General features: G+C 50.2%; 13 protein-coding genes across 13 annotated transcripts; 7 read left to right on the top strand and 6 right to left on the bottom strand.

Annotated features, from left to right (window-relative positions):
- Window positions 1-6: 6 nt before the first annotated feature.
- N7511_002570 (putative ATP-dependent RNA helicase (Hrh1)) lies at window positions 7-2,470 on the bottom strand (the record flags this gene model as incomplete). Its single annotated transcript, XM_057124995.1, has 2 exons — window positions 7-345; window positions 395-2,470. 2 exons carry the CDS (start codon window positions 2,468-2,470, stop codon window positions 7-9), a joined length of 2,415 nt encoding a protein of 804 aa, XP_056987154.1.
- Window positions 2,471-3,415: 945 nt separating this feature from the next.
- Window positions 3,416-3,732, top strand: N7511_002569 (uncharacterized protein; the record flags this gene model as incomplete). Its single annotated transcript, XM_057124994.1, has 3 exons — window positions 3,416-3,425; window positions 3,467-3,642; window positions 3,670-3,732. 3 exons carry the CDS (start codon window positions 3,416-3,418, stop codon window positions 3,730-3,732), a joined length of 249 nt encoding a protein of 82 aa, XP_056987153.1.
- A 51-nt stretch (window positions 3,733-3,783) lies between these two features.
- Window positions 3,784-4,359, top strand: N7511_002568 (SDR family NAD(P)-dependent oxidoreductase; the record flags this gene model as incomplete). Its single annotated transcript, XM_057124993.1, has 3 exons — window positions 3,784-3,967; window positions 4,063-4,164; window positions 4,217-4,359. The coding sequence occupies 3 exons, from the start codon at window positions 3,784-3,786 to the stop codon at window positions 4,357-4,359; spliced, it is 429 nt and encodes a 142-aa protein (XP_056987152.1).
- A 602-nt stretch (window positions 4,360-4,961) lies between these two features.
- On the top strand, window positions 4,962-6,956 carry N7511_002567 (PAS-associated C-terminal; the record flags this gene model as incomplete). The annotated part of the gene is made up of 5 exons (XM_057124992.1): window positions 4,962-5,086; window positions 5,137-5,876; window positions 5,927-6,077; window positions 6,125-6,566; window positions 6,642-6,956. The coding sequence occupies 5 exons, from the start codon at window positions 4,962-4,964 to the stop codon at window positions 6,954-6,956; spliced, it is 1,773 nt and encodes a 590-aa protein (XP_056987151.1).
- A 403-nt stretch (window positions 6,957-7,359) lies between these two features.
- N7511_002566 (putative F-box protein (Pof7)) lies at window positions 7,360-9,025 on the bottom strand (the record flags this gene model as incomplete). The annotated part of the gene is made up of 2 exons (XM_057124991.1): window positions 7,360-8,586; window positions 8,642-9,025. The coding sequence occupies 2 exons, from the start codon at window positions 9,023-9,025 to the stop codon at window positions 7,360-7,362; spliced, it is 1,611 nt and encodes a 536-aa protein (XP_056987150.1).
- A 322-nt stretch (window positions 9,026-9,347) lies between these two features.
- N7511_002565 (putative mitochondrial carrier protein) lies at window positions 9,348-10,747 on the top strand (the record flags this gene model as incomplete). The annotated part of the gene is made up of 2 exons (XM_057124990.1): window positions 9,348-9,585; window positions 9,636-10,747. The coding sequence occupies 2 exons, from the start codon at window positions 9,348-9,350 to the stop codon at window positions 10,745-10,747; spliced, it is 1,350 nt and encodes a 449-aa protein (XP_056987149.1).
- Window positions 10,748-11,076: 329 nt separating this feature from the next.
- N7511_002564 (uncharacterized protein) lies at window positions 11,077-12,571 on the top strand (the record flags this gene model as incomplete). The annotated part of the gene is made up of 3 exons (XM_057124989.1): window positions 11,077-11,153; window positions 11,201-11,411; window positions 11,462-12,571. 3 exons carry the CDS (start codon window positions 11,077-11,079, stop codon window positions 12,569-12,571), a joined length of 1,398 nt encoding a protein of 465 aa, XP_056987148.1.
- An 873-nt stretch (window positions 12,572-13,444) lies between these two features.
- N7511_002563 (uncharacterized protein) lies at window positions 13,445-15,044 on the top strand (the record flags this gene model as incomplete). Its single annotated transcript, XM_057124988.1, has 5 exons — window positions 13,445-13,846; window positions 13,900-14,268; window positions 14,321-14,448; window positions 14,503-14,606; window positions 14,659-15,044. The coding sequence occupies 5 exons, from the start codon at window positions 13,445-13,447 to the stop codon at window positions 15,042-15,044; spliced, it is 1,389 nt and encodes a 462-aa protein (XP_056987147.1).
- Window positions 15,045-15,480: 436 nt separating this feature from the next.
- N7511_002562 (TMEM14 family protein) lies at window positions 15,481-15,936 on the top strand (the record flags this gene model as incomplete). The annotated part of the gene is made up of 3 exons (XM_057124987.1): window positions 15,481-15,517; window positions 15,574-15,666; window positions 15,740-15,936. 3 exons carry the CDS (start codon window positions 15,481-15,483, stop codon window positions 15,934-15,936), a joined length of 327 nt encoding a protein of 108 aa, XP_056987146.1.
- Window positions 15,937-17,065: 1,129 nt separating this feature from the next.
- Window positions 17,066-17,653, bottom strand: N7511_002561 (uncharacterized protein; the record flags this gene model as incomplete). The annotated part of the gene is made up of 1 exon (XM_057124986.1): window positions 17,066-17,653. One exon carries the CDS (start codon window positions 17,651-17,653, stop codon window positions 17,066-17,068), a length of 588 nt encoding a protein of 195 aa, XP_056987145.1.
- Window positions 17,654-18,254: 601 nt separating this feature from the next.
- N7511_002560 (uncharacterized protein) lies at window positions 18,255-21,391 on the bottom strand (the record flags this gene model as incomplete). The annotated part of the gene is made up of 2 exons (XM_057124985.1): window positions 18,255-19,755; window positions 19,815-21,391. 2 exons carry the CDS (start codon window positions 21,389-21,391, stop codon window positions 18,255-18,257), a joined length of 3,078 nt encoding a protein of 1,025 aa, XP_056987144.1.
- Window positions 21,392-22,464: 1,073 nt separating this feature from the next.
- Window positions 22,465-24,394, bottom strand: hsp60 (chaperone ATPase HSP60; the record flags this gene model as incomplete). Its single annotated transcript, XM_057124984.1, has 3 exons — window positions 22,465-23,987; window positions 24,041-24,182; window positions 24,284-24,394. The coding sequence occupies 3 exons, from the start codon at window positions 24,392-24,394 to the stop codon at window positions 22,465-22,467; spliced, it is 1,776 nt and encodes a 591-aa protein (XP_056987143.1).
- Window positions 24,395-25,839: 1,445 nt separating this feature from the next.
- Window positions 25,840-27,479, bottom strand: N7511_002558 (uncharacterized protein; the record flags this gene model as incomplete). The annotated part of the gene is made up of 2 exons (XM_057124983.1): window positions 25,840-26,927; window positions 27,101-27,479. 2 exons carry the CDS (start codon window positions 27,477-27,479, stop codon window positions 25,840-25,842), a joined length of 1,467 nt encoding a protein of 488 aa, XP_056987142.1.
- Window positions 27,480-27,943: the final 464 nt, after the last annotated feature.

Raw genomic sequence — 27,943 nt, 5'->3', positions numbered from 1 at the left:
GTAAAATCACTCCTTCCCAACCAGAGCTTCACCGACCCAGTCCATCTGCACAGCACTGACACCACGAGCATAACTGCGGTTGGTGAACACGAACTCATTGTACAGGATGGCCTCGACCTTCTTTCCATACAGTACACTGGATGGGTGAATAGCAACCGTCTGGTTTCCGACAATAGTGCGGTAGCTACCGTCGGGGACGAGACGGGCGGTATTAGTTGCAAAACCTGCAAGGAAACTTTGGAGGATGAGAATAGGAGAAGGATCGTGTGAAGAGACAGAGTTGGAAAGTTCGCCAGAGAGGAGCTTTGCTTGCCGACACTGCATTCGGAGTTGTTTGCGGACGTCCTGTTTCCTGTTAGACCGTGTGATTTGGATTGTAGCGGGTTCTTCTTACCATAACGGATTGCATTGCTCGGTGTGAGACTAGATGTCGCTCTGCCCAGGCCTTACGGTCAGAGTGCTCAGCGGCGTAGACACGCACGGTCGCCAGCATTGTTAAATGGTCACCTTCTCGGCGGTAGAGATCGCGACGTGCTGCCTCTGCAGCTTCTTTCTTTTCTTCGGACGTTGTGTTAAGGAAGATGTTCTCGACACTCAGACAGGAAATGATGTCAATGACATCAATCAAGCATTCTGGTCCGTTCTCGGCAGCTGCTAATAGGACACGACCCAGGGTTGGTGTCAAGGGCAACTTGGCAATTTGTTGACCAACGTTACTGATCGTGCCTGTCTCCTCCAGAGCCTCGATATTGAGAAGCTGGAGAAGAGCCTTCTCAAGGGCTTCGCGGGGTGGCCGGGTGAGGAATGGGAATTTAACGATGTCGTCAACACCACGCGCCTTCATGTTCAGAAGCGCTTGGCTCAGATCGCATCGAAGAATTTCGGGGGTATTGGTCTCGTCCAAGGCGAGATAGTCTTTTTCAGTGTATAGCCGGAAGCATTGTCCAGGAGCTTCACGACCGGCACGGCCCTTTCGCTGGATGGCGGCTGATTTGGAGATGGGCTTGACAAGGAGCGAGTCCAAACCAAGTCGAGTACGGAACTGCTTGACCTTGGCCTTGCCACAGTCAACGACGTAGCGCACACCTGACACAGTGACTGAAGTCTCAGCAATATTGGTGGACAATACGACCTTTCGTGTGCGTGGTGGAGCTGGCATGAACACCCGCTGCTGAGCAGCCTGTGGCAATGCGGCGAATAGAGGTAGAACTTGAATCTTGGGAAGCGTCGGGTCCATACCCAAGGCATACTCGTTCACCAAATGTTCCAAGGCCTCCACTGTCTCCTGACCGGTCAGGAAGACCAAGATATCACCAGGCATCGGCTCCTTGCAATGAATCTGGAAAATGACCTTTAGAGCTGCATCCACAAAGTCATGCACTGGCTGGGGCGAATAGATCGTCTTGACAGGGAATTGCCGACCCTTGATATGGCATGCGGCAATCTCTTTCGAATCAGAGGTGTCCATTTTATCGGCTTCTGTTCCATTCTCGATGGACTTCGGGGCTGGCTCAGGAAGCTTATATGCTTCTTGGAAAAATCCAGTCAGACTCTCCATGTCCGCCGTAGCACTCATGACTACCACCTTGAGCGGAACACCACCACGACCTTCGAATTTGCTAGCCACAAGATTGCGCAAGAATCCAAGCACTAAATCCACGTTGATACCTCGTTCGTGGACCTCATCGACAACGATAGCGCTGTATTTAGTCAAAAATGGATCATGAAGCATTTCCTGGAGCAGCATTCCCTCTGTCAAGAATTTCACCCGAGTACTAGGCGATGTCGAAGTATCGAATCGCACGGAGTACCCGACCTTACTAGCAGGCGAATGATTTCCAAGTGGTGTGCCCATTTCCTCAGCTACACGCCGGGCCAGTGAGATTGCAGCGACACGACGAGGCTGTGTGATCGCAATACACCCTCCAATCTGCTTCTTATCTGTCTTCCCATTGCGTGTGATTTGCGTTGGCACAGGCCGACACCAGAACTCGTCCACCAGGAACTGTGGGATTTGGGTACTCTTTCCGCTACCGGTTTCACCAACCAGCAGCATCACATCTTGTTCGCGGAGGTAGGTGCGGATCTCATCGGCATTTGCGAAGATAGGTAGATTGCGACGGGTCTCAAGAAGGGCCTTTGCCTTCTCTCGTAGAGATATGAAGTTGGTTTTTGTGTCGGTAAGGGATTTGGTCTTGTGTTTCGGCTTTGATTTCGATGATGCGCCATTGGTTTGGGGTTTTTCTTCTGGTTTTTCAGGTGTATTGTCGGCCTTTTCTACCTGCACGGGCGCAGGGGCTTCAGTTGGTTTCTCTTGAACAGCGCCATTGGTCTCGGGCTCATCGCGCTTTCGCTTGTTATCTCTCCTCTTCTTCCGCGCCGGCTCTTCGGTAGGTGGCGCTGTAGTCTTTTTAGACACGACCTTTTCGTCGTCAGAGTCAACAAAGACAGTGCGGACTTTCTCGGGCATTTTGAAGTGTGGCACGAAGGAATGTCAAGGGCGACGCTCATCTTCTCCGAAAATTTTGCCTTATCGATAAGCCGATAAGGCCTTATCTGTGTCAACACACCTAGGCGTACCTAACGTTAACATTCTATCAATATTATTCTCATTGCCACTAATTGGGGGATGGGTCGTTAAATTATCTTCTATTTCAAAGTTCCTCCCTTAATCATTCAACTAAGTTACGGGTTATTTTTTTTCTTTTCTAGATCGGCCAGATCCAGAAAAGACAGCTACTCATTGCTATGAGACCACAGTATGAATCAAGATCCTGGGCCCCTAATGATGCGTGTTACACAAAGACAATCCTAGAAAAAACCACATCAGTCATATGTGCATATTATGATCGCCAAATTACTTTGGGTCAGAGATAATAACCGACTTCCTAATACAGATATATTAGGAAAAGGACAAGCGAAGATATCAGCTGCAAGCCAAACAAAATAACCATACAACACAGCCAAGCCAAACTACGGGTAGACGCACGTTGGGTTCAGCTGACTAGAGGAATCATTGGCAAGTAGGGTTATTTCTTATTTTCCGGGACCAACATTGTAAGACCTATCACAGCGTTGTACCCGCGGAGAAATGTGGACTCGATTGATATGTTCAAGTCAAGACAAAAGATTAGGTGCGTGGCCAAGAGATAATATAATATAACTTATGTACTGTATGAATGATCATCGCGATCTTCAACTAGACCCAAAAACATGCTGCTGGAGTGTGTTGCGACACAAAGATAGGGGGAGAGAGGGATGTTGATCCTCTTGACATGAGAGAACCCTAGACATGAGCTTTGATGAGCTGCTTGGTTTCTAATTTCGTAATTGATTTAGCACTCACCTTCTTTTCATTGCTACTTCCCCAGGTTCTCTTTTACACTGGCTCAACAAGCCTAGTCTATATTCCACCATGGTATACAGTATGCAGCCAGTTTACCTGTCTAACGGCTCGCTAACAAAGTCACTGTTGTGACTGGCGTGGCTTCAGGGGTTGGACGCGCTATTGCTATCCTCTATGCACACCACGGAGCCATGCTCATCTGTGCCGACCTGCGCCCTGATATTGATTCCGAACGTTCGGGTCAGCCGCCTGAGATATCCACACATGCACCGATTAAGGAGCGTGACGGAAAAGCCGTATTCTTTTGATGCGATGTGCCTAAGGCGGCGGAGGTCGAGACCCTGGTCGCCGAAGCTGTCAAGCAATACGGGAAACTAGACATGTGAGTGGCGGAGATTACTTCCAGCTAGCAGATGTGGCTCATAGTCTAAAAAAGCATGGTGAATAACGCCGGCATCAATGTGGAGGCCATGCAACCAGTTACGATCCATGAAATTTCCGAAGATCTGTTTGACCAGACCTTTGCTATCAACACCAAAGGTGTTTTCCTGGGTATGAAATATGCGACAGCTCAAATGATGGAAGCAGGCTCCCCACCCCACTGGAGACCTGAGCTTGATTGTCAGTATCTCATATGTCATGGGCCTGGTCGGTCTTGAAAACTGCCGTTGGTGGCCTACTCCTATTCCAAATACCCCCGTGCTGGCCCCGAATAGCTGCATATTGTGCATTCAAGGCTGTTGTGCTGGGACTGACACGAAACGTCACGCTTGATTATGCAAAACATCGCATTCACTGCGATGCGATCGCGCTTGGATGTAAGGAGTTGTGCACGAGGGACCGAACCTGGGACATGCTGACAACTGATAGTTACCAAGACACCCATGTTTAGCGCTGCGGCTCGACTCGTCTCCCCTGAATACCTGGGAATGGTGGATGCGCTTCTTCCACTCAGGGGAATGAATGGGCGAACCAAAAGACATTGCCCGTGTGGCCCTGTTCCTCGCCAGTGAAGATTCTGGTTGGATCACCGGCCAGTGCCTTGCATTCGATGGTGGATACACGATCCGATAACTTCTGTACTGTAAGACCGCAAATTTGAGTCGAAGTTGACAGATCGCAAGCCAAAAATGTCAAATGCGGATCTTGTTGGCACTTCCGCGCTCAGGGCTCCTGGAGAGCAGCACCGCGAACCATACAGTAGCCTAATTGCGCACAATGGAGCAATTCGATGTATCATATTCCGGCAAAGGAACTCAAACATTCAGTAGGCTGTCGATCCTCGAACGTCAAGCGAACCTTGTCAGGATTTGCTGCACGATTGCATCACTGGTAAAGGATCGCCTCCGATCTGAAGGTTGAGCCGCGAACCATCGATCGATCGATCTGCAGTTGTATGTAGACTGTATGAGATGTTGTGACCTGCCACATTGGCATTGTGTCTTTTGTCTTTTTTATCTGGCTTTCCTAGCCATTGTGTCTCTCGGGCTCCCCTCGTATGGGGGTCAACGCCCTGGGGAGATCAATCGATGCATCAACCCCGGAAATCTCATATATTTAAAAGCTTTGCACATTTCCGGTGTGTGCGACATGATTTTTGATTTCGTTGATTCAAATGATGGCGCCTGTGGATCTTCACGATGGGCTTACCAGCCCTGACGCCGAGTCGTTGCGCTCATTCACAGAGACCCTGCCCGATGAATACCACGAATGGGTTACTGAGTCAGGAAGAAGTTCACGGTAAGTCATGCACTGGCGTGTAGACATGCGCGCAGGAGCTAACAGAATAGAAATGACCAATTACTGGACGATTTTCCCCAGCCGCCAAGTCGGTTGAAGAATCTAGACTCGATTCATGAGGAAGAGGTATATCCGACGCCAAAAGCGTCCGTCAAGAATATGCGCCGGCATGCGACAACGAACGATCTTCCTCTCCTTCAACAAATGAATCCTTACGATGGTGCCGAAGAATTCAATCCCGTTAGCGAAGAGAACGGCTCCTACGATCTCATCGCACCTTACGAGGGTGGTGATGCGCCTCTCCACAAGCTCGAGCGACTCGCAGACGTGATGTTTTCTGCAGAGCATATGCTTACAATTCTGAACAACTCGCGCTATCTTGCGCAATTCCGCGAGTTTCTGATTGAAGAACGCCCGCGCTCCATATCAACGCTGACATACTACCTCAATGCGGCGAAGGCGCTCAAGGCGATTCAATACGCCAATGCGCTCGTCCGTCTCTCGGTCGATGTACCACCCCCGGAAGTGCATACCGATGAAGAAACAGTTGGGGTTACGGCGAACCAGGTTCTGGAGCGGCGCGTTCATGATGGGCTACTTGCGCTGACGGCCGAGGAGCTGCCTGCGTTCATAACATCCAGAGGAATCACAATCACGAGTAAAATCGTGGAAGAGCGTGTCCGCGGAACTTTACCCATGAAGTTCCGTAGTACTTCCAATGCGCTGGCGGAAGTTTTCTGTTTGACAGATCCTTCGCGGCCAGATAATCCTATTATTTTCGCATCTGAGGGTATGCGCATCTCCTAAATTAGGGTTAAGGGATCGCGCTGACAACAACAGAGTTCCATAATACAACACAGTACGGCATGGACTATGTCCTAGGCCGGAATTGTCGCTTTTTACAAGGACCGAAGACGAATAAGAACAGTGTTCGCCGTCTTCGTGAAGCTATCCAGGCGGGTCGACATCACTCTGAAATGTTTTTGAACTAGTATGTGCCTCGAACTCAGTCACTGATCAAGTCACTAACATATTTAGCCGCCGCGATGGCTCCCCCTTCATGAACCTCCTCCAATGCGCACCACTATGCGACAGCCATGGCCGCGTGAAATACTTCATCGGCGCCCAGATTGATGTATCAGGACTGGCAATGGAAGGAGCCTCAATGGAGTCTTTAATAGAGCTCAAAGCCAAATACCGCGATCCAGCAGAAGACGACGATAATGTCCCAGAGGTTCCACCGAAAGACGAGAAAGACGAGTTCCAGGAATTGAGCGAGCTATTTAGTCCGCGGGAACTGTCTGCTGTGCAAGAGCACGGTGGACATCTCTTCCAACCCCAGAAAGGTCTCATATCACCCAAACATCCCCGCTCATGGTTGCAACGAGGTGGATCTATCGACAGTGAGACTGAAGCTATACGCTTGCACGACATGAGATCGCCTTTCTTCCGGATGTCTCTGGCAGGTGTTTATGAGAATGTGAGATTCAACGAGCCCCAATTGTTGCGAGACTGCATAATTTACGAGAAAATACTAATACATCGCTATGGATAGTACCTCCTTGTCCGCCCATACCCTTCCCTCCGCATCCTTTTCACATCGCCCTCCCTACAAATCCCGGGAATGCTACAATCACCATTCCTATCGCGTATTGGTAGTTCCTCGGCTGTGAAAGATGATCTACTCCAGGCCATGATGGTTGGTCGAAGTGTGACCGCCAGAATCAAATGGGTGACAAGGTCGAATCCAGAAGGTCGGAATCGTTGGGTTCATTGTACGCCACTCATTGCCAGTAATGGGCAGGTGGGTGTGTGGATGGTGGTTGTTGTCGATGATGATGACGAGGCAGTTTTGAATTGGCGTTCTTAGACACTTTAATATTCGTGTTGCGTATGTTCTGATTGTACTGTATATAATTGCTTGTTGTGTGAATAGAATCTTTTCTTTTGGACTTTCCCTTTCCTAATAAATCGAGTTCTTCTTATTATGCGAGGTTCAATAGGAGCTGCCTGTCACCACTTATGTGCCTCATACTACATAGTTGGCGAAAAAAAGCCACTTTTGCAACTTTGTATAGGGAGGATGGTTACTTGAAGAGACGAATCAGGTCCACTGTTTGTCAGAAGTCGGTTCGCTCTCACTTCATACGTATTGACTTTCGAGCCCTAGAAAAAAATTATTTTTCACTTGTAACCTTATAATATATTGATGCCTATCTAATCTTCTCCTATATATGTTATGCAAATCATATCGAGTCATCAATCATATAATTTCAGTCCAAACCCCATCCACGAACCCGACGGAAGACATAAGCGCGGTCATTGCGCAGAGTGAACTCGCCCCAGTCATCCGTCAATCTATTGTAGCTCCAGAATCCCTTCCAGGACAATTTAGTATTCTTCGATGGATTGGGTGGGGCTGGTCCAGCCAAGGCAGCCTTGGGAACTGTCGAGGATCGCAAAGAGAGATGCATCGTGTACATGTACTTGGATTCTACGCCTTCAGTCTCGACAATGATATCGCGTTCATCGCCTAAGAGTGGCTTTTGATCTGTTGATGAGTGTGGCTTCCAGGCTTCGGTGGGCGTGTCTGATTCAGGGATGGGGAAGGCCAAGTGCCAACGTCCTGGAAGGGCGTTCTTTAAGGTGTTCAATGCAGCCGGGGGAACTGAGTCAGTTGCTCCTGATAGCGATTGGCCATGGTCTGATAGGCGGCGTTGATGCTTTTTCTGTGCCGGGGCGCGTGCTGCAATTACATTCTCCTTGCTGAAGTATGGGACCACGTCGACGGGCTCCGTTGAGGTAAGCAGGGACACCACTGAACCGTCAGGATAGAATCGTAAGTAGCGGTAGTAAGTAACGATATGAATAGGGCTGTTCCATGAAGTGTTTTGGTAGGCATCGGCAGCACCGGGCCGGGTGTAGTTCACTGTACTGATATAAACACCAGTATACCGAATCCGAGGAAGAGCCTGAAAAACTTGGCTCCATGAAGATAGTGGCTCAGGAATTTCCATCGGTTGGTCCTTGGGGAAAGGAGTATATCTATCACTGAGCGTGTAAATGGGATTTCCTTGTAGATCGCATGCAAAGTCGTAATGCATTCCCTGGAATCCAAACTTTCTTCCTTGGCAGATGCGTTTCCAAATGTGCTGCTCGTGTGCGAAATGATACGCCAATCGCTTGCAGACCAGCGCCATCCGTCCAAATACTGACGGATCATTCAAAGCCACATACCGGAGAATCTCTACTATCACCTCTGATGGGACGGTGGAGATCGGACAGGGCGGTGGAGGTGTGCCTTCAACGAGAGGTTCTCTCTGCGGGATTGGTAGGTGTGCAAAAGAGGCAATCAACTGACGTGTTGGCAGGGTCTCTGCCTCTGTCTCCGTGGGTTGATGGGCTGCCGTATGGGTGGTAGTGGACACCGGTTGATTCGGCTTTTTCCAGACATGTGCATAGTGTTTATTCCGATATGTTTTATCGACAGTAGAATCCAACTATAAAGTGTAAGCTTTTTGGAGATCATGCCCAGCTGTGTCCATCGGAACTCACTCTGTATGCCTTCCGATAGTGTGATAGACTGTCTCCTAAATTGCCCTCGGCCTCCTTCTCGACCGCTCGTTCAAAGTGCTCCAATGCAGACTTCGGCTCCGTGACCCGACGGCGAGAGAAGTCATCATCATCTTCTTCTGGCGATTCCACCTTCAGCTCTCCAACCTGCTGGGCCAGCTCCTCTGGGTCAAAGGAAGCCAGCGGAGGACCCTCTTCCTCGACCTCATTGCGGTGAGAGGCCTCATGGCGTGTTGGCGGAAGACGAGTCGGAGGCGGGGCAGTTGGGGCCGGAATCACAGCAGGAGGGGCCTTGGGCTTCGATCGACGCGAGACCTCCTCGCGCCACTGTCGGCGGAACGATTCGAGCTCGGCGTTGTCTTCCATGGCGGGGAGGTGGTCCGACCTCGGAGATCAGATTGATAAGCCCACTTAGGCCAACCTTGCGGAGATTCAAATAAAAAAAGAGAAAGCACAAGAAGATAGAATCCAACTCCTAACCTTTCCAGATCGCCATTGAAGTTGTCAAGTCGTCAAGTTGCAGAAGTGAAGTTGTCCACGGCTTATCTCCGACCGCCGCCACCCCGTCAAACCCCGAAAAACTTCCCTTTCCCGGTGACGCATCGCCCATTCTTGTTTCTGGTCTTGTTTGTCGTTTTCTGCTGTGCACTTTGATTCTTTCTTGTTTTATCTGATCCAGATTGATCGAATGCCGACCGGATTGAATTACGTTCCAACCCAAGCGTCTCTGACGGAGTTGGAGACCGAACTCAACGCCTCTCTAGGGCCGTCATGGACCTCTCAGTTTGACGAATCTACAACAATGGCCGCTACATCAGGGACGGGGACTCCCATAGCCCCTCAGACACCCTCTCCAAATGACGATATCACAGTGGGCCAGCGGATGTTCTCTGCGACGGCGGGAAATATCTTGACCGGATTACTAGGTACGAGAGCTCCCCCAACCCCGTGGTCGTTCAAAAACTAACAGGATCAGTTACGCCTCTCGATGTCGTCCGAGTCCGCCTCCAATCGCAATCCCAAATACAAAACACATCTCCCTACACCTCCCACACCACACAAACGTTGAAAAACCTTCCTCCAAACCTCGGCATCACGTCTTGCTGTCGCGAAGTATTCTGGGTCGGAAACGATGCCCAGATGTGCATGTTGGGACCACATGCGACTGCAGTAGGCAGTACACCCCACCCGGCGATGGATTGTGCGATCGAGGAAACGCAGCGACGAACATTCACATCAACCTTAGATGGGCTACGGAAGATTGCACGCAATGAAGGCACCTTAACACTATGGCGAGGACTAAGCCCGACTCTGATGATGGGAATTCCGGCGAATGTCATTTATTTCGCTGGATACGACTGGCTACGCACGGATGATCGCAGTCCGATCAAGCAACGACTTGGAGAAAGCGGCGCGCCATTAGTGGCAGGCTCTATCGCCCGAGTCGCGGCAGCGGCAGCGACCAGTCCATTGGAAATGTTCCGCACAAGACTTCAAGCAACCCCGGGTACGGGTGCGAACCATTTCAAGACCACGATCCAGGATCTGTACCACATGACGCAAGCCAAGGGATACAGCTCTCTCTGGCGCGGGTTCACGCTTACAATGTGGCGCGATGTACCCTTCTCGGGCTTGTATTGGTGGGGATACGAGGAAGTGAAGAAGACTGTGATCTCGGCGCGCTATCCACATCTCACCGAATCCGACGAGAAACCACAAGAAACCACAACTCAAGCATTTCTCGATAGCTTTATCTCTGGAGCTGTTTCGGGGTCCCTGGCAGCACTCGTAACCACCCCCTTTGATGTCGGAAAGACGCGACAGCAAGTCTTCCGACACATGGATGACGGGGCTCCCACTGGCCCCCCGCGACCAGCGCTTCCCCCGGGCAAACTGGCGCCCGAGCAGCTTTCCCTTCCGAAATTCCTCATGCACATTTTCCACGAAGAAGGCACCGCCGGTCTGTTCCGTGGCTGGACAGCCCGATGCCTGAAAGTTGCCCCGGCCTGCGCCATCATGATATCAACATATGAACTTGGTAAGCGCATGGCTCGGGAGGTCAACGAACGGCGACACTCGGACGCATAAAATACGCGCCCATGCGCCTTGTACTATACTGCATGCGATCTTACGGTCGCTTTGGCGTTTTTGATACAGCTCATAGAGTAGCACTTGGGGCTTTTTGGTTTTTGCAAATTTTGACGCATTTCTGTACATATACTTAATGGACATCTCTATCTCTATTGACTCATTTACCATTTTCCCAGGCTTCCAAGCCCATAAACCCAGGCACAGCCTAGGTGAGGGTGTGATCGGGGCGTAGATGATCATCCGCCATGGCCCCATGAGGCTGAGAATCCCCTGGCCTTTTATTCCCCGCAACTCTCGTGAATATGTGAAGATGTCCTCCAACAAACATGACTTCAAGACCCCCAACAGAAAATAGGCACTCGTGGTTCGAGCATATCACGGTTGCGGGAGAAACTAACGTCGAGTATGTATACAGTCCGTTTAGAAGGAGATCTCACTAACCAGGGTTAGCATTGTTGCTGTCCCGCCAATTGGCGCATATCATAGGAAGACATGGACAGCACATGGTGCCAAATCGTCTTGGTTAGACACGGAGCTGTTGCAACATCTTCCTCGCGCCCGAGTCCTTTTCTACAACTATGGCGAACTAAATGAACACGACAAGATCGACTCTCTAGGTCAACGCCTGCTGAACCAACTTCTGAGTGAGCGCAGACATAGTGTATGTCCCCTTTGTCATCCTATCGAATCTATATACTCACACAAAAACAGAGTCCTCGGCGCCCAATATTTTTCATCTGTCACAGCACCGGCGGCCTCGTCGTGAAAGCAGCCCTGGCTCTGGCATCACGGGCCGAGCCGACTTCCCTGCTTACGAGCTGCCACGGCATCGCCTTCTTTGCAACACCGCATCAGGGATCAACCTATCTGTCTGCTGATGAGTATGCAGCAAGCATCCGCCATGTCTTACATCTGGAACACGAAAGCCCCCAGGCTCTGAGGGAACAGTTTCGGCCGCGACAGGAACGACTATGGCATCTTTCTAACCAGTTTAAGACCCTCTCCGCTGACATGAAGATTTGGTCTTTCCTTGAGACGATTGACTCGACAATGCATGTTATTGACGCAGAGACAAACAGCATTTTGGAGTTTCATGTTCCCATTACCTCGATTCGGTCGGGAATACTAGACATCGAGCATGAGAAAGAAGTACCCATGGCAACAAACCATGCAGGGACAGCAACTTTCCATGGTCAAGATTCAACCCGGGACATATTCTTGACCGAGCTCAATGAAGCAGTCACCGTTGCAGTGAGAATATCAAAAGAAGACGATACACCCTTGGGCGTTGAAAAGAAAGTAATGGTCCAAATCAACGGTTTCTTCGAGGACACCGCGCTGGGCGTCAGCGAGGAAAGTCCACTGAAGCTGTGGTCAACTAAAGTCTCATTAGAGGACTACCTCGCTCGGGGACCATCAGCATGTCTCAGGGAAAGACTAGGTCGAGTCCAGCCCAGCGGCTTGGATGATTCCTCCATCAGCAGTTTTGACAGCCCACGCTCCTCCTATATTTCTCCGGCGTCAGATCAAACTGAGCATCATGAGCATCATGAAGGATCACGTCCACTGCGCCCTCCTCTTCCGTATAGTCAAAGTTTTGAAGATGCTGCCCATCCTTCGCCCCGGATTCATATCACTGAAGCGGCCATGGATGGTTATTTTGATAGCCCACCTGCTGAAAGTCCACCGCCAAATCGAAAACAAAAGAATCCGATCACGAAGGCCTTAGGTCTTATTCCACTGAGGTCGCGTTCTCATTCGCATCGGCGGAGTGCCTCAGATAGTAGTTCTCAAGGGCACAGTTCACGGCCTGCCTCGTAAGTAGACTTTTTTTTCGCTTTTTTCCCATTTTTCGAAAGAAAACACTCCGCTTTGTATAAGTATCCCTAGAATAACAATTAATAGAAGTTCGACATCACCATCCAGGCAGTCGGCATTCTTGACTATTCCAACATCTAATCGAGACCGAATCAACCAAAACGCAGAGACTCCGGACATTCCTCGATCGGTGCCGCGTTTTGATCGTCCAGAGCCTGACACGGAGAAGTTGGTCTGGATCCATGTTCCCTATACCCATACCGGCTGGGTATCGCAAGTTATTCGACGAGCGTGTCAGGATAGTCAGGACTCCAACTTGTAAGACCTCAAATATCATCCTAAAAAGATATGTAACGCTGACTCTGCTTTACAGTCTCAGAAAATTCATCAATGACAAGAATTGGTATCTCCGACTCAACAGAGCCCGTCATCTCGAGCCTCATGCTCGCTTCGTCCGGCCGGCGTGTATTCATTCCAGACAAATGGATATTTCACAGGGGACCCCAGGCGATGCAGACGATCCCCAGCTCGCTTTATATGTATGTTCACTAATTCGAGTTCCACGAAGATGATACTAACAAATACCCCACAAGGTTCCATATGTGAGTATCACATCACCAGACCACAACCAATATACTGACTCACCAGCTCCACTGGGACACATACCGCAATCTGATCCAACGACGAAAAGTAGTGGCAGACCGACTCCAACAAGGCCGATCACGCCCAGTCCCAGGCCGAATCTCCAAAGCAAGCCTGGAAGCCCAATTGATATGGACGTACCTAGGCTGCGAACCACCAATCCACTTCAGACGCACTCTTGATCAATTTGGCTATCCGAATCTTCGCTCAACGATTGCTCGCGATGATGACCAGATGCTATGGAAGCGAACACGTAGACCGGCGCGTATTGACGATCAGCTCAGACAGTATCTACAGTCAACGCAGGATGAAGGTGACGAATCGGAGTATGGGGAGTTCATGGATGGTAATGTATTGATGGTTGACCAACTTTGGCTTTGGATTGTTGATTCCAAGACGGTTGTTACCTTCTTTCCAAATCAGGAGGCCACTACTTCCGAAGGGAAGTTGTTTGAGCAGTCGAATCTTCATAGTAGTATATACAATGAGTTGAACGGAGATTTGGCTAGGAGATTTGAGACGGCTGGTGATTTAGCGGCGCTGATCATGTTGCATGCTGTTACTGTTCTTTTGGATAAGACTTTGCATCATGACTTGCAGGTTTTGAGGATCTTTGAGGAGTCGATCAGTATTCTGGTGAGTCTCTTGCTGGTTATCTCTCAGAAGTTGGAATTTGCTAACGCGAGCAGACTGAGTCGGTCACGAAATCCTTCAAGCGCTTCCGTAATCGAGGATTCACTAATCGTCCGGCGGACCATGATCGCACTAAAGATGGAAAGATCATGACTGCTGCTCAACGAGACTACCGGGAGCGCCAAGTTGCGAGGAGAAATCGTGAAGATTTGTCGGTTCTACTTGAGCTACGAGATATTGAGGATGAGCTGTCTACAATACTCAAGCTACTTGATCAGCAAGACACGGTAATCAAAAGCATGACCAAGTACTTTGACAGCAGAGGATACGGCAAAGTCTTCCTCGATACAGCCCAAGCCCGAATCGACGAATATCGTTCTCAGATTACCGAGATGAAAGAGAACAGTCATCTCGCACAGAAAGCAGTGAGCATCTAATTCTACAAGTACTACCCTATACCAAATACTAATCAAACAGGTCGAAACGCTCCTTGATCTCAAGCAAAAACAGGCAAACGTCGACGAAGCCAAAATGGCCCGATGGCAAGCCGAAGTGACGCAAACCCAGTCGCGAGCAGTAATGGTATTTACCATTTTCTCAGTCGTGTGAGTCTCCCATATCTTCCAGGACATCACAAAAAAAGTACTAAGAAAAACAAGGTTTCTCCCACTATCATTCTTCACATCCCTCTTCGGCATAAATGCCCGAGAATGGAGCGGCGAGGCTACAAACCCGACTCTGGGCCAGATGTTCGAGATAGCCGGTATGCATGACCCACCAACCAACTCCATACCCAGACTCACATATATCCATAGCACCATCCTCCTTTGCAATCATTTTCCTCTCTTTGCTCCTGGCATTCAGTGAAAAGCTTCGCGAAGCTGTCACCAAGTCGCATAAGATCGGCATTGGTCTTATCAAGGAGTTTATCCTGCACCCTGCGAAAACAACCTTGCGTTGGGAGATGATTACGCATAGAATGCCTGACATGGTCGTTCCTGAGAACTCGAGTCTGCGGAAGCGGTTTGATGATTACCTAGGCTATGGACAAAGGAACATGCAGCTTGATGAGGATATTTGGCAGAGATGGCAAGAGGATCGGCATGGTATCGGGTCTGGAGCGCTTCGAGAGGGGGCTTGGATGGGTAATGGAAAGAAGAAGGTGGCGCATCAGCATAGTAGAAGGGCTGGTGAAGTTTGATCTCGATGTACATATGTTGCTTGATGTGTTCTCTCATGGTTGGTTTATACCCTCTACGTTTGAATTGATGATAGGGTTCTTTTTTTACCTAGGTAGGTATATGCGCTGGGAGATAATGAATACTTGACTTTTATCTACCACCACTGATTCAAGAGGATTGAGCTCTTAGCCAGCTATGTTATTCTTAATCAACTATAGATCTAAATCAACTAACTGACTGAACAGTTCAGATCCCGATGAGTAAGCGGACAGTTAGAAGGTGGGGTATCACATGTCCAGTGACCAATCAGAATCGTGTCATACGATGATAATGGAGCCTCATCCATATGTGGACTAGGGCCCCTGGACCTCACTATTTAAGGGGGTTAGTCCGGGAACTCGCGGCCGAACTGTCCCTAGATAAGTTGCCTCACCATCTGTTATATTGACTATCAAAATGGCCGAACATCCCTCCTTCACCCTTGCAGCCCTTTGTAAGTTCACCATCTAGCGCCTGGAACGACTGTCAGTCGCTGACTATCCATCACAGTGCCCGTAGGCGGCATCGCTGGATACCTCAAGACCCGCTCAGCACCCTCCTTGATCGCGGGCGTTGGACTTGGAGTCTCATATGCCTATGCTGGTAAGTTCCCGTAAAGCAGTATGCCATTCGAGGCAAGAGTCGATCGTCTCATCAATGCTGACCAAAATGCCAGGATATCTGATCAAGGAGAACCGTGATTACGGCACTGAGCTTGCACTGGGAAACAGTGTCCTCCTGCTTGGTTCTGCAATCCCTAGGATCATCAAGACTGGAGCTAAGGCTCCTATTCCTTTGGCGCTCGGGGCTACTGGCTTATTGGCGTCGTACTACTACCAGAAGAAAGTCAGGGAGTTCCGATTTGGGGTCTAAGCCTGACAAGCTCAACCGGGATCTGGTAGTGGGGTTTCGGATGTCTTGGTGCTCATGTGTATATTTAAAATCTCCTTTATTCTGTATGATAAGAATGCGACTGTGTGTTTACTTGACCGCCAGTATTGATACCTGCCTATTTCTCTCCAACTACCTGCGATCTCTTGAACTGGAAAGTACATCAGATTCAAATATGGAGTTCTGGATGTGTTTCTCGGGCGTATGAAATACGAAGAGATCTTTGGCTGTAGAACTAGAGTCCCCAATTTCTGGTACCGTGGTCATGGACGGGATAAAGTTGATTTGTTAAAGAAAAGCACCAGATTCTTTCGTTAATTGATCACTGTTAAGGTTCAGGGAGACTTGCTATTGTGCGCGTGTCTATCTACTATAGCTACACGAGGAAGGATGAGACACATTAACTTATCTCCGTTCTTCAATAAGTAAGGGTTGAATCATTCTTCAGTTTGGTTGAGTTGAATGCCTGTGCGAAATTTATATATTTCCGTCCATGAACATATTCAAAATTCCAAGACTGGTAAATAAACACAAAAGTTATCGTAGCCTACTAAATAGAAGTAGTTGATAATATATTTCCCATTCCGGCTACGCTTGAAAGGTGTAGCCAAAAATTAAATGTACAAGGTCGAATGAAAGCCGCATAGTAGAAGTTCAGGTAAAAATATCAAGATGCAAAAAAGAAATGACAAGAGTGGGATTCGAACCCACGCCTACAAACGTAGATCAGGAAACTGCCGAAACAGTAGGAGTTAAGGTGGACCTTAACCTGACGCCTTAGACCAACTCGGCCATCTTGCCTGTTCGATGACTAAGTTTCTGGCCTAGGAAATATAACTCAATGGTAAGGTTGGCCTCCTGCTATCTAGGCATCACATCTTCAAGCCAAATGAATATTTGTCTATTTCTTATTCAGGTCTTATTGATTTAAGATCCATCAGGTGTCCATCCCCCAACTCTGAAGAACACCGTTACTATGCTCATCATGCCAAATCATGTCCATCTATACCAACGTTATACAGTACGTGAATGCATAGTCCGAGACAAAAACCCAATAGTAACCTCCAGTATAAAAAAAACACAAAAAAACACGACAATCACCCCACAAAAATCAAACCCCCTTCTCAAACTCAACCATGTGAATTCCATCCGGCAACACCAACCCAGGAACCCTCTTCATAGGAAACGGCACCGTCTCCCCAGTCTCGACATACCCACGCCGAGCATACCAAGCCCGAAGCTGCAGACGAACCGACAGTGTATTCAGACTAAGCTTCTCAACGCCCCAAGCGTGAATACAATATTCCTCGCCGTACTCCAGGATCTGACGTCCAATGCCATCAGCCGCGTACATGGGGTTCACGGCGAGGAGGGAGAGACGGCCTATGTTTCCAGGGCGTTTGGAGACTCCGACTGAGCCGATGAGGGGTGTTTCGGTGTTGGTATTGGTGCTGGTATTTGTGGTTGTGGTCGTGGTTGTAGAGGCAGTGGTATGTTCCGCCGAAAATGCTAGCAGCATCTCACTGTCGGCTTTGGCGAGGACTGTGATTAATTCTTCAGTGGCAATGGTGAATGTGTTGGATAGGCCTAGGTTGTCGATCCAGCCTGGGCGGGTGTCTTGCGCGCGAAAGGCGGATTCAATTAGGGCTTTGAGTTGGGGGACATCTTCTGTTGTAGCTGTGCGGAAGTGGAGTTGCATTTTGGTGGAATTGAGATGGTTGGTGATTATTCAATTGTATTTTTTCTTTTTCTTTCTTTTGCTGCGATATTTTTATCCGTCTGAGCAGGGTGTGTGGTTTTATATCTGACTGTGGACGCTTGGTGGCGCGTTGCATCGGTGTTATCGCAAGGGCGGGTTGTCGTCGGAAAGGCGCGTGCGTGATTTTTGTTAGCGCTGATTTTGTGATCAGTTGATATCGGACTTGCGGATGTCTGGATCGGAGTGATTATTCTAAGAGATTGCTCGTGAAATGATTGCAGATATATTCTTTTGTATTGTTGGTACGTCTTCGAGCTGAAGAGGAGTTCAGAAAACACCGGGCTGGTTACAGTTACTTTGCATGAGCGAAACAAACACCAACCATAATGAACAATGGAAATGATGGCGAGATATTGAAAAACAAAAAAAGCATCCGGAAATCAAAGGCAAACTGATAATCAACTATTTAATGACAGGGGGTATTTGAACACAGAGGAGAGCGAAGGAGAAACACGGATCCAGGGATCAGAGAGAAAGAAAGAATGAGTGTGCGGTCAATGATGTCAATGCCAAAAGCACAAACAATAGAACAGACATATCATCAGCCCTCAATCGCAGGCAAAGAGGAAAGATTCATCGCAGAGCACTTCAGAATAGTCTGCATCATGCGACTCGCATCCAACGGCTTGGAAAGGTAATCATCCATGCCAGCCTGGATACACTTATCCCGATCCCCTAGCATAGCGTGAGCCGTCAATGCAATGATAGGCGTACGCGGCAAGGCATTCATCTTCTCATATTGTCGGATATTACCGGTAGCTTCGAACCCGCCCATGACGGGCATTTGAACGTCCATGAGGATCACATCGTAGCGATGTTGCTTGACCTCCTTCACAGCCTGCAGGCCGTTTTCGACGACTGTGACGTTGTGATTGAACTTTTCCAGTATACGTACCGCCACTTTCTGGTTGACATCATTGTCCTCTGCCAGGAGGATTGCCAACGAGCGCGTGTATCCTGACGGTGTGCGGGTTGAGCGATTCCCTAGAGCTGGGAGAATTCCGTTCCAGAGGTCGATCGGTCGGCAAGGAACTGTTATATAGGAGGCTATACCTAGTTCACCAGCTTTCCGTAGTGTGAGATTGACATTTTGGGCTGTGACGACTAGTGGAATCGGTTGGAATGTTGAATCGGCGCGAAGCTTTGCTGCTATTTCGAGGTTTTCGACAAGGATAGCGTCGAAGGCACCACCCCACTCGCTTTGGAATTGGCCACTTTCAAGCTGCTCTTCCGTGACTATGAGCGGGTCCAGGCCGAGTTCCACTAGGAGCTGGGCGATCGGGAAGCTGCGGGCGAGGCCGTGGTCGAGGAAGAGAACACGTCGGCCACGGTGTGGAAGGAGTTGGTCTGCGAAGCTTGGTGGAGGTGGAGCGACCTTCACTCGGCAGGTAAAGGAGAATGTGCTGCCCTTGTCTACAGTCGAGGTCACCCAGATATCTCCGCCCATGAGGGAGACTAGGCGTTTGGAAATGGCGAGGCCCAGGCCTGTTCCACCGAACCGTCGTGTCATTGAACCATCTGCTTGTTGGAACTTATCGAAGATGAGACCGAGTTTGCTCGCTTCAATGCCGATTCCCGGGTCACACACCGAGAATTGGAATGCGGTTTCGCCGGGCTCACATAAGTTGTCCACCACTCGCTTGATGTTCACTCTGATATCACCGTTGTCGGTGAATTTGATGGCATTATTGACTAGGTTGAGCATGACCTGACGCAATCGATAAGCATCGCCGATGAGGAAGTCGGGTACCTCTCCGTCGACGGTATACACCAAGCCCAATGCCTTCTCGTTGGTTTCCACAGTGAGGGCTTTCAATACACTAAGCACGGTGGACCCCAGGCTGAAAGGCATCTTTTCGATCATCATATGATTAGCCTCGATTTTTGAAATATCGAGAATATCATCAATGATAGTCAACAAGCTGATAGCAAGACCATGGACCATCTTGAGTGTTTCTCTCACAGAAGCTTGGAGCTCATCGGTGTCGAGTGCCAAACTTGAGAGTCCGATAATACCATTCATCGGAGTCCTGATCTCATGACTATATATGGCAGTCAGCATTTCGGATCACCGATTCATTTCAGAGATGGGTTGATCTACCTCATATTCGCAAGGAATTCAGACTTGCTTCGATTCGCCAACTCAGCCGCTTCACGCGCAGCAGTATTGCGTTGAATGCTGTCCCGCAAACTCGAGATCATCTTGTTGATCTTCTGTTTCAAATCATCCATCTCTCCCGATGCAGAGACTGTTATCAACTTGGTGAAATCACCACTCATCGCCGCCTCGGTGATCTCTCCAAAGGCACGAACCTGCGAGGTCAGGTTATCGGCCATGGTGTTGACATCTTCACTGATGGACCTCCATATTCCATGCGACCTAGCAACGTTCGCCTGTCCGCCTAGCTTGCCACGGACTCCTACGTCCCTCGCAACGCCTTTGAGTTCCCGTGCAAATTCACCTAGTCCATCCACCATACTGTTGATTGTCTCTTTCAAAGTCAAAATTTCACCCTGGGCGTGGACTTCGATCTTGGTACTTAGGTCACCGCGCGCAATGGCCTGGGTGACATTTGAAATCTGCCGCACCTGCAACGTGAGGTTCTGAGCCATTGTGTTGACGTTGTCGGTCAAATCGCGCCAGCGACCTTCCACATTCTCGACCTGTGCCTGGCCACCCAGTGTGCCGTCCGTCCCAACTTCACGTGCAACACGACTAACCTCAAATACGAACTGATTCAACCGATCAACCATCGCATTGATCGTCAGCTTGAGATCCAAAATCTCTCCCTTGGCATCTGCAGTGACCTTCTTCGTCAGATCACCCCGAGCCACAGCCGTCGTCACATCCGCAATCTCACGCACCTGCTGCGTGAGATTCATTGCCATGCGATTCACATTGTCGGTCAGATTCTTCCACGTGCCCTCGACACCATGGACAACCGCCTGACCACCCAGCACACCATCTGAGCCGACCTCCCTCGCCACGCGACTGACCTCAAACGCAAACTCCCTCAGCTGATCCACCATCGAATTGATAATATTCTTCAACAACAAGATCTCGCCCTTGCAGTCCGCCTGCACCTTACGCTGCAAATCACCCTTGGCAACGGCCGTCGTGACGGTCGTGATATCCCGCACCTGGGTAGTCAGGTTGTTGGCCATGGCATTCACATTCACCGTCAGCTCATGCCAAATACCCTGGATGCCCTCGATTTTAGCCTGGCCGCCCAGCACGCCCTCGGTGCCGACCTCTCTCGCCACCTTGGACACCTCCTGACTAAACACCTGCAGCTGATCCATCATGGTATTGATGGTCTGCTTGAAGGTGGCGATGTCGGGCGACATCTCGAGCGGATGCATCCGCGCGCGCTGCGACAAGTCGCCGTGGGCAACCTGCGTGATGATCTCGCCGATCTCCCGGAGCTCCTTCTGGAAGGCTTCATTGATGTGGGTGTGTTTGCGGAGTTCCTTGCGGAGATGTGTGCATTCGTGCTCGATGGCGGCGATGGAGGAGTGGGATTCGCGGCGATAGATGAGTTCGTCGACGATGAGAGAGATGAATTCGCGTGGGACGGAGATCTCGGCGCTTTGTTGGTGTTGGAGGGCTGCTCGCGCTTGCATCAGATCGGCATCGCTGACCAGTGCGGGCCGCGCCATGTCCACCATGGTAGCCATTGTGGCGATCAAGGCGATCAAGGCGATCAAGGCGACCGAGATGATCGAGGGTGGGTAGGAGGTTTGGTTTCAATCTGGAGTCTAAGGTTTCTCTTTTCCTTCTTTGTGGTTTTTTTTTTCATGCAATGCGGCTTGGTGGAGGTTAGCGATGGGGACCGGAGACCGGAGACTGGGGAATGGAGACTGAATTGAGACTAGAGGGAGGGTGGGCCGTACGGGATCATGTACTGTAGTGTTGGGGGGGCACACGAATGGGCCAAGACAAAGAGGGCAGAAAAAGAGGGCACTGTATGCCTCTGAGGAGAGTGAGAAGAGAGGGATTTCCCCATACCCACCCGTCAAGGTAGGCTTTACTAGTCCGGGCTTTATTTTCGTCAGGTCAGCACATCAAGGGCAAACTCCCCCTCATGCCAGCATTTCCAGTCTAGACTCAACTGGGCCCAAATGGCTGGCACGGGATCCGTGGGTGCAAATAGCCGACCCGGGAGGCCAATGAGAAGGGCTGAGTGGTTCATAGGCTGTGCTGGGAGGCGTAGAGGTAGGCTTAGGCTTCATCTTTTGGGGATAGGGGGCTGAATGGGAATAGCTATGGACATGCATTACAGAGAAACGATCGGAGAAAGGATCGGAGAACGAACCTTGGATCTCATGTCGATCAGACCAAGTCGACAGGCCAAAGACGATGAAATGCCGCTACGGTACTCGGGGACGGAGACTACTTCCAGCCAATGGTGGCACAGGACTCGGTTAAATTCGCAAGGGTCGTGTGGAAGTGCATCAGATGGAGTTCATAGATGGTTATACATGATATGGTACAGATGGGGAACTCGGTTCAAGCTCCAAGAGGGGAGATGGGAGAGGGAGAACAGTCCAAGAGAATACAGGTATAAAAAAAAACAAAACGGAGGGGAAAAAAAATAAAAAAGAACAACACCAAGTAGAGACACAAGAAAAGACATTACACAGATCCAAGTAGTATCAGAACAGGCTACGATGCAAAGACGCTCGAGGGTAATTCTTCAAAGGGCGAAGTTGGGGGGGGGGGGGGGGGGCGCGAAAGGGTCAGGGGGGCTTTAGAACATGCCACCGCCCATACCGCCCATACCACCCATACCACCCATGCCACCGCCCATGCCACCAGCAGGGGGGCCCTTCTCCTCAGGGGCCTCGACAATGGCGACCTCGGTGGTACCGAGGAGGGAGGCAACACCACTGGCGTCAACCAGGGCGGTGCGGACAACCTTTAGGGGATCGACAATACCGGCGGCGATCATGTCAACGTACTCGCTCTTGGAGCTGTCGTAGCCACGGTTGAAGTCCTTGGCGAACTCATCAGTCAGCTTGCCGACAATGACGGAACCCTCGAGACCAGCGTTCTCAACAATGGTGCGAGCAGGGCGGGTGATGGCGCTCTTGATGATGCTGACACCGAGCTGCTGGTCAAAGTTGGCGGGCTTGACGCTGTCGAGGCCGTTGGCGGAGGCCTTGAGGAGAGCGGTACCACCACCGGGGAGGATACCCTCCTCAACGGCAGCGCGGGTGGCGTTCAGGGCGTCAACGACACGGTCCTTCTTCTCACCGACCTCGACCTCGGAGGCACCGCCGACCTTGATGACGGCAACACCGCCGGAGAGCTTGGCGAGACGCTCCTGGAGCTTCTCCTTCTCGTACTCGGAGGTGGTGGGGTCAGCCATAACACCACGGATCTGCTCGCAACGCTGAGTGATGTTGTCCTTGCTGCCCTCACCGTTGAGAACAATGGTGTCCTCCTTGGTGATGGTGATAGCACCAGTGGAACCGAGCATGTCGGGGGTGAGCTTCTCGAGCTTGATGTCAAGCTCGTCAGTGAAGACGGTACCGTTGGTGAGAACGGCGAGATCGCCAAGGATGCTCTTACGGTTATCACCGAAGCCGGGGGCCTTGACGGCGGCAACCTGGAGCTGACCACGGAGCTTGTTCAGGATGCAGACGGCGAGAGCCTCACCCTCAATGTCCTCAGCGATGATGACCAGAGGGCGGCGGAGAGTGGTAGAGGCCTCAAGGGCGGGAAGGATGTCCTGGACAGCGGAGATCTTCTTCTCGGAGAGGAGGATCAAGGGCTTCTCGAACTCGACCTTCTGGGACTTGGGGTCGGTGATGAAGTAGGGGGAGGTGTAACCACGGTCGAAGCGCATACCCTCAGTGACCTCGAGCTCGTCCTCCAGGGTCTTGCCCTCCTTGACGGTGATGACACCCTCCTTGCCGACCTTCTCCATGGCGGTGGAGATGAGCTTACCGACGTGGGTGTCACCGTTGGCGGAGATGGTAGCGACCTGGGCAATCTCCTCACCAGTGGTGATGGGACGCTTGTTGGCCTGGAGGTAGTCGACAACGGCCTCAACGGCAGCCTGGATACCGCGGCGGAGATCCATGGGGTTGCAGCCGGCAGCAACGTTCTTGACAGTCTCGGAGAAGATGGCACGGGCAAGGACGGTGGCGGTGGTGGTACCGTCACCAGCAAGCTCGTTGGTCTTGGAGGCGACATCCTGGAGGAGGCGGGCACCAAGGTTCTCGAACTTGTCCTGAAGAACAATGGCCTTGGCAACGGTCACACCGTCTGCGTTGTTCGTTAGTCTTTGGATGTTTAATGGAAGCAGACGGAATGCTTACCCTTGGTGATCTTGGGGGAGCCGTAGGGGGAGTCAATGAGGACATTGCGACCCTTGGGACCGAGTGTGGAGGTAACAGCCTTAGCAAGAGTGTCGACACCCTTGAGAAGGCTGGCACGAGCCTCAACGCCGAACTTGAGCTCCTGCTTGTTGTTAGCATGGAACGGGGGAAAGTCTCCGGGATTGGTGGAAGACGAAGCCGATCATCGGAATTGATGGATGTTTCATCCTCAATTGAACGCACCTTGTGGGCAAAACGCTGCTGCTGGAGGTTGAGAGTCGAGCGGGCGAAAGGGGCGGCGCGCTTGGAAGCGGCCGAGAGGACGGAAGTCCGGGTGGAGAGAGCGCGCTGCATGGCTATGGAAACAAATTAAAAGGAATTAAGGAAGAGAGTAATATGAAAACAACCCAGGACAAAGATGGGGTTGGGAGAGATGAAAGGGAAGAAGAAAGCTGGGGAGAGATGAAGCCAAAGTCTCGAAAATTTTCCCGGATCCCCAGAGCTTGGCGGCAGAAACAGCTAGAACGTCACGTGACGGCCCGAGGGTATCCCGGGAGAACGGCAGTGCAAAAATTGATGACACAGCCGATTTGCTATATTTTGGAGATTAGGGTATATGTGGAGATAGATCGTGTGGAATTGGAAGGCTACTGTCAATCCAACTGGATCATATAGATTACCCTATGTTGACCAAACCACTTCCACCTTCATCACACTTATAAGTGAAGTGAACTATGCCTCGGGAACTCACTCCGACTTTCGGCCTAAACAAACAACCCCGGCAAGATAGAGCGAATTGCCATTGCAATTTACAAAACATGCCCAGAATATTGCTGGGGTTATTTCCCTGTGATTTTTACCTCTAGTTTCCTTTCAGTGTTTTCCTTTCTTTGTAACCAAGTCAACCCTGTTTGATTATCCGGTACCGTTACCGAATGGCTTTCTACATGCTTCTCAAACAACGGTTAAGTTGGTTGTCATAAATCACATGTAAATCTAGGCAATCAATCCGTCCTAAATCTATAGTCATGCAGATGCTGAAATAAAAGATTTGCTCAAATGGAATGCAGGATTCAGGTACATAAGTTGGGAGTCCATCCGCCATTCCATCCATTAAGGAATGTGCCTGCAAACCCTATGGTATCTGGATTTAATTTCTTACATCTATCTCTTGCCCCTAAATGCCACTGAGACTAAGTTAAGTAAGACATCACCACAAGATCATCTGGGCAGCGAGGATAAATTTTCAATTTTCATGCAATACTGTAAGGCTACACTGGCTGACCCACAGTGCTTCTACTCAATTTGATGAGCCCTCAGCCTTCAGAACTCAGGTTACATGAAGAACCCGCAAAGCTGAGTAGTTGAACCTTACTCAATGTGTAAGTCCATTCAGATCGATAACTGCAGCTTCTGTGATCGTTTACTTTCTTCTTAGAATCGCATTACTTCCCGTTCAGTAACAATAATGCTGACCTTAATGGATGGCCTCTCAATTGAATCTACGCGACTACGAGATGAGAAGTGAGCAAGTTTCTTGGTAAATACCATTATGCGTGAGCACAAGTGCCCCGCCAGGCTGGTTACCCAGCCTGATATGTACTGGCCCCAACGGGGGCCAAATGGTAGATACATGTTCAGACCTAGTGAGGTCTACCACCCCTCACCGGGTGGCAGCCAAACTAGGCCGCAGAGAGGAGAATCTGGTATCAAAGAAAATAGAAATAAAGAAAAAAAAAGAGAAAGAAAAATGAAGATAGTTTGGACCGTAGTCCACGAAACACCTGACCGCAAGGTCATTACTCCTCCTCATCCTCCTCCTGCTTCCAGGTGATCTCCTCAGGAGCACGTGGAACAGGGGCACGGGGACCCATGAGCTGGTCAACCTCGTTGACCTCCTCCTCATCCCCCGGCAATCCCCAGTACTGGGTACTTGGGGTCTCGTGCCAGGGCACCGAGTTAGTAGCCATGGGCGGGAAGAGTCCGTAACCCGCCAGGGTGGAGAGAGCGGCGGTGTACTCGCCACTTGGGACAAATGGGGCCTCGGCCGCGGTAGAGGTGGCAGGAGTGGAGGGCCAAGCCAGCTGAGGGTAGCCAAGGTAGTTAGCACTCTCCACGAAAGGGTTGGCATGCTGGTTCAAGAGGCTGCCGTTGTTCAAGTTTCCATAGCCGGTGTGGTAGTCGGTGAAATGCCCAGCATTGGGGGCACCAGACGCATGCAAGTCAGCCGGAGCAATGTATCCAGAGCCGTAGTACTGGCTAGCAGGAATTCGGGCAGTATTTCCAGTGGTGGTGTGGGCATTGAGGTTGCCAGCGGAGAGGGAGGGTACACTGAGACGAAGCACATTGCGATCATCGACCATCTCACTATCATGGATGTTATTGTTAGCATTGTTCAGTTCTTCGTCATTTTCTTTCTCACGGTCCATATCCCAGTAAGGACAGCGTAACAAGCCAGCGTGAACTGAATTGACTAACCTAGTGTATGTATTTCCTGTGCTGTCGTTGCCTGCAAGGCGAGAATAAGTAGTAGCAGAGTCCTTAGCGGCGGTAGACTTCTTGCCACGCTTGTGTTTCTTGAGAGGGCTAGGAGAAGTATCACGAGCACGCTTCTTGGACTTCTTGTTTACAGGCTGCTTGGGAGGCACGGAATCAGATTTCTCAGTGCTGTAGCATCCGCTCTTTGGCTTCCGGATTGGGCTAGGAGGCTCCAGAGTTCCTCCACGGCGTGAAGTGCGAACCTTTGACAGGTGCTGGCTAATAGCGCCTTCAGTGGTGTGGGGAACTTGCTCAGACATCTTTTCGGCGATGCGCTTCCAAGGGAGCTTGACCTTGTCCTTCTGGCAAACGTAAGTGATGCAAAGGAGAAGGTGGATATCAGTGTCGTCTGTTTTTGATTGAAGTCAGCCCAACTTCACGATGTCTGCTCCCAGAACACAACACTCGGATTTTGACTTTATGCAAGAGCTTCCCCAATACACAAACGAGACTTAACAACACCGGAAACAATTCATGAAAAAGACGCAAATAAACAGTGAGACCAAAGAAAACTATACATACCAGACCATCTGACGAGACTGCGGTTTTTGCGGTTTGGGCGAGCCTTGCGCTCATGACCATGATCCTCTTCCTCCTCATCGTCCCAGTTACTGTCATCACTTTGGTTAACCACATCACCAGTGGGAGTTGTCTCTTCAGAGTCTCCGAAATCGTCATCGTCTTGCTCTTGCTTGATGTGATCAGTCTGCTTGAACGGCTGCACCTGGTTCATGGCAGCCATGGTCGCATTCTGATACTCGAGACGAAGCTGATCAGACTTGGTATCCTTGTATACCCTGGTTCCAGCCTTGTTGCCAGCCTTGGTACTGGCCTTGGTACCGGCCTTGGTGCCATCTTCGACCTTCTTGTCGCTGGCTTTCTTCTTCTTGCTGCTAGCCATAGTGAATGGTTCGTGAATTTTGATCTAAATGTAGCAAACATGGTTAGCAATTGCCCAAGATAAGATCACCCAAATTGTATAGTCGATATATGGTGGTAAACCATGAGGCCAAAAAAGATGGTAAGTATTGTGACTGGACAGACAAAAAAATGGACAATCAGGCCAAAACACCGATAGCGATACCAAGACACGAACAGTGATACTCCAAAGCACAGGTATTCTGGGCAGCCACGGTTCCACTGGCGTATAGGCGTCTAGACAATGACAGAGAGTGCATAAGATGCAGTCTCTTGCTCCATTATTCGACCACCCAAAAGAAACTTCAACAAGGCAGTGAGAATACACATGCTTGCAAGGTTCAGTATAACATTGTGGACTTGGAACCCCCAGAGACCAGTCATCAAAGCAGCTCATCATGAGCTTGTAAGAGATGCTTGCCCACTGAGTGAGAGCCGCAATCAGGC

Source organism: Penicillium nucicola (genome assembly GCF_028828085.1).
Source record: "Penicillium nucicola strain IBT 29836 chromosome Unknown utg000002l, whole genome shotgun sequence".
Taxonomy (NCBI): domain Eukaryota; kingdom Fungi; phylum Ascomycota; class Eurotiomycetes; order Eurotiales; family Aspergillaceae; genus Penicillium; species Penicillium nucicola.
This window is presented reverse-complemented; position numbering and strand designations above follow the sequence as displayed.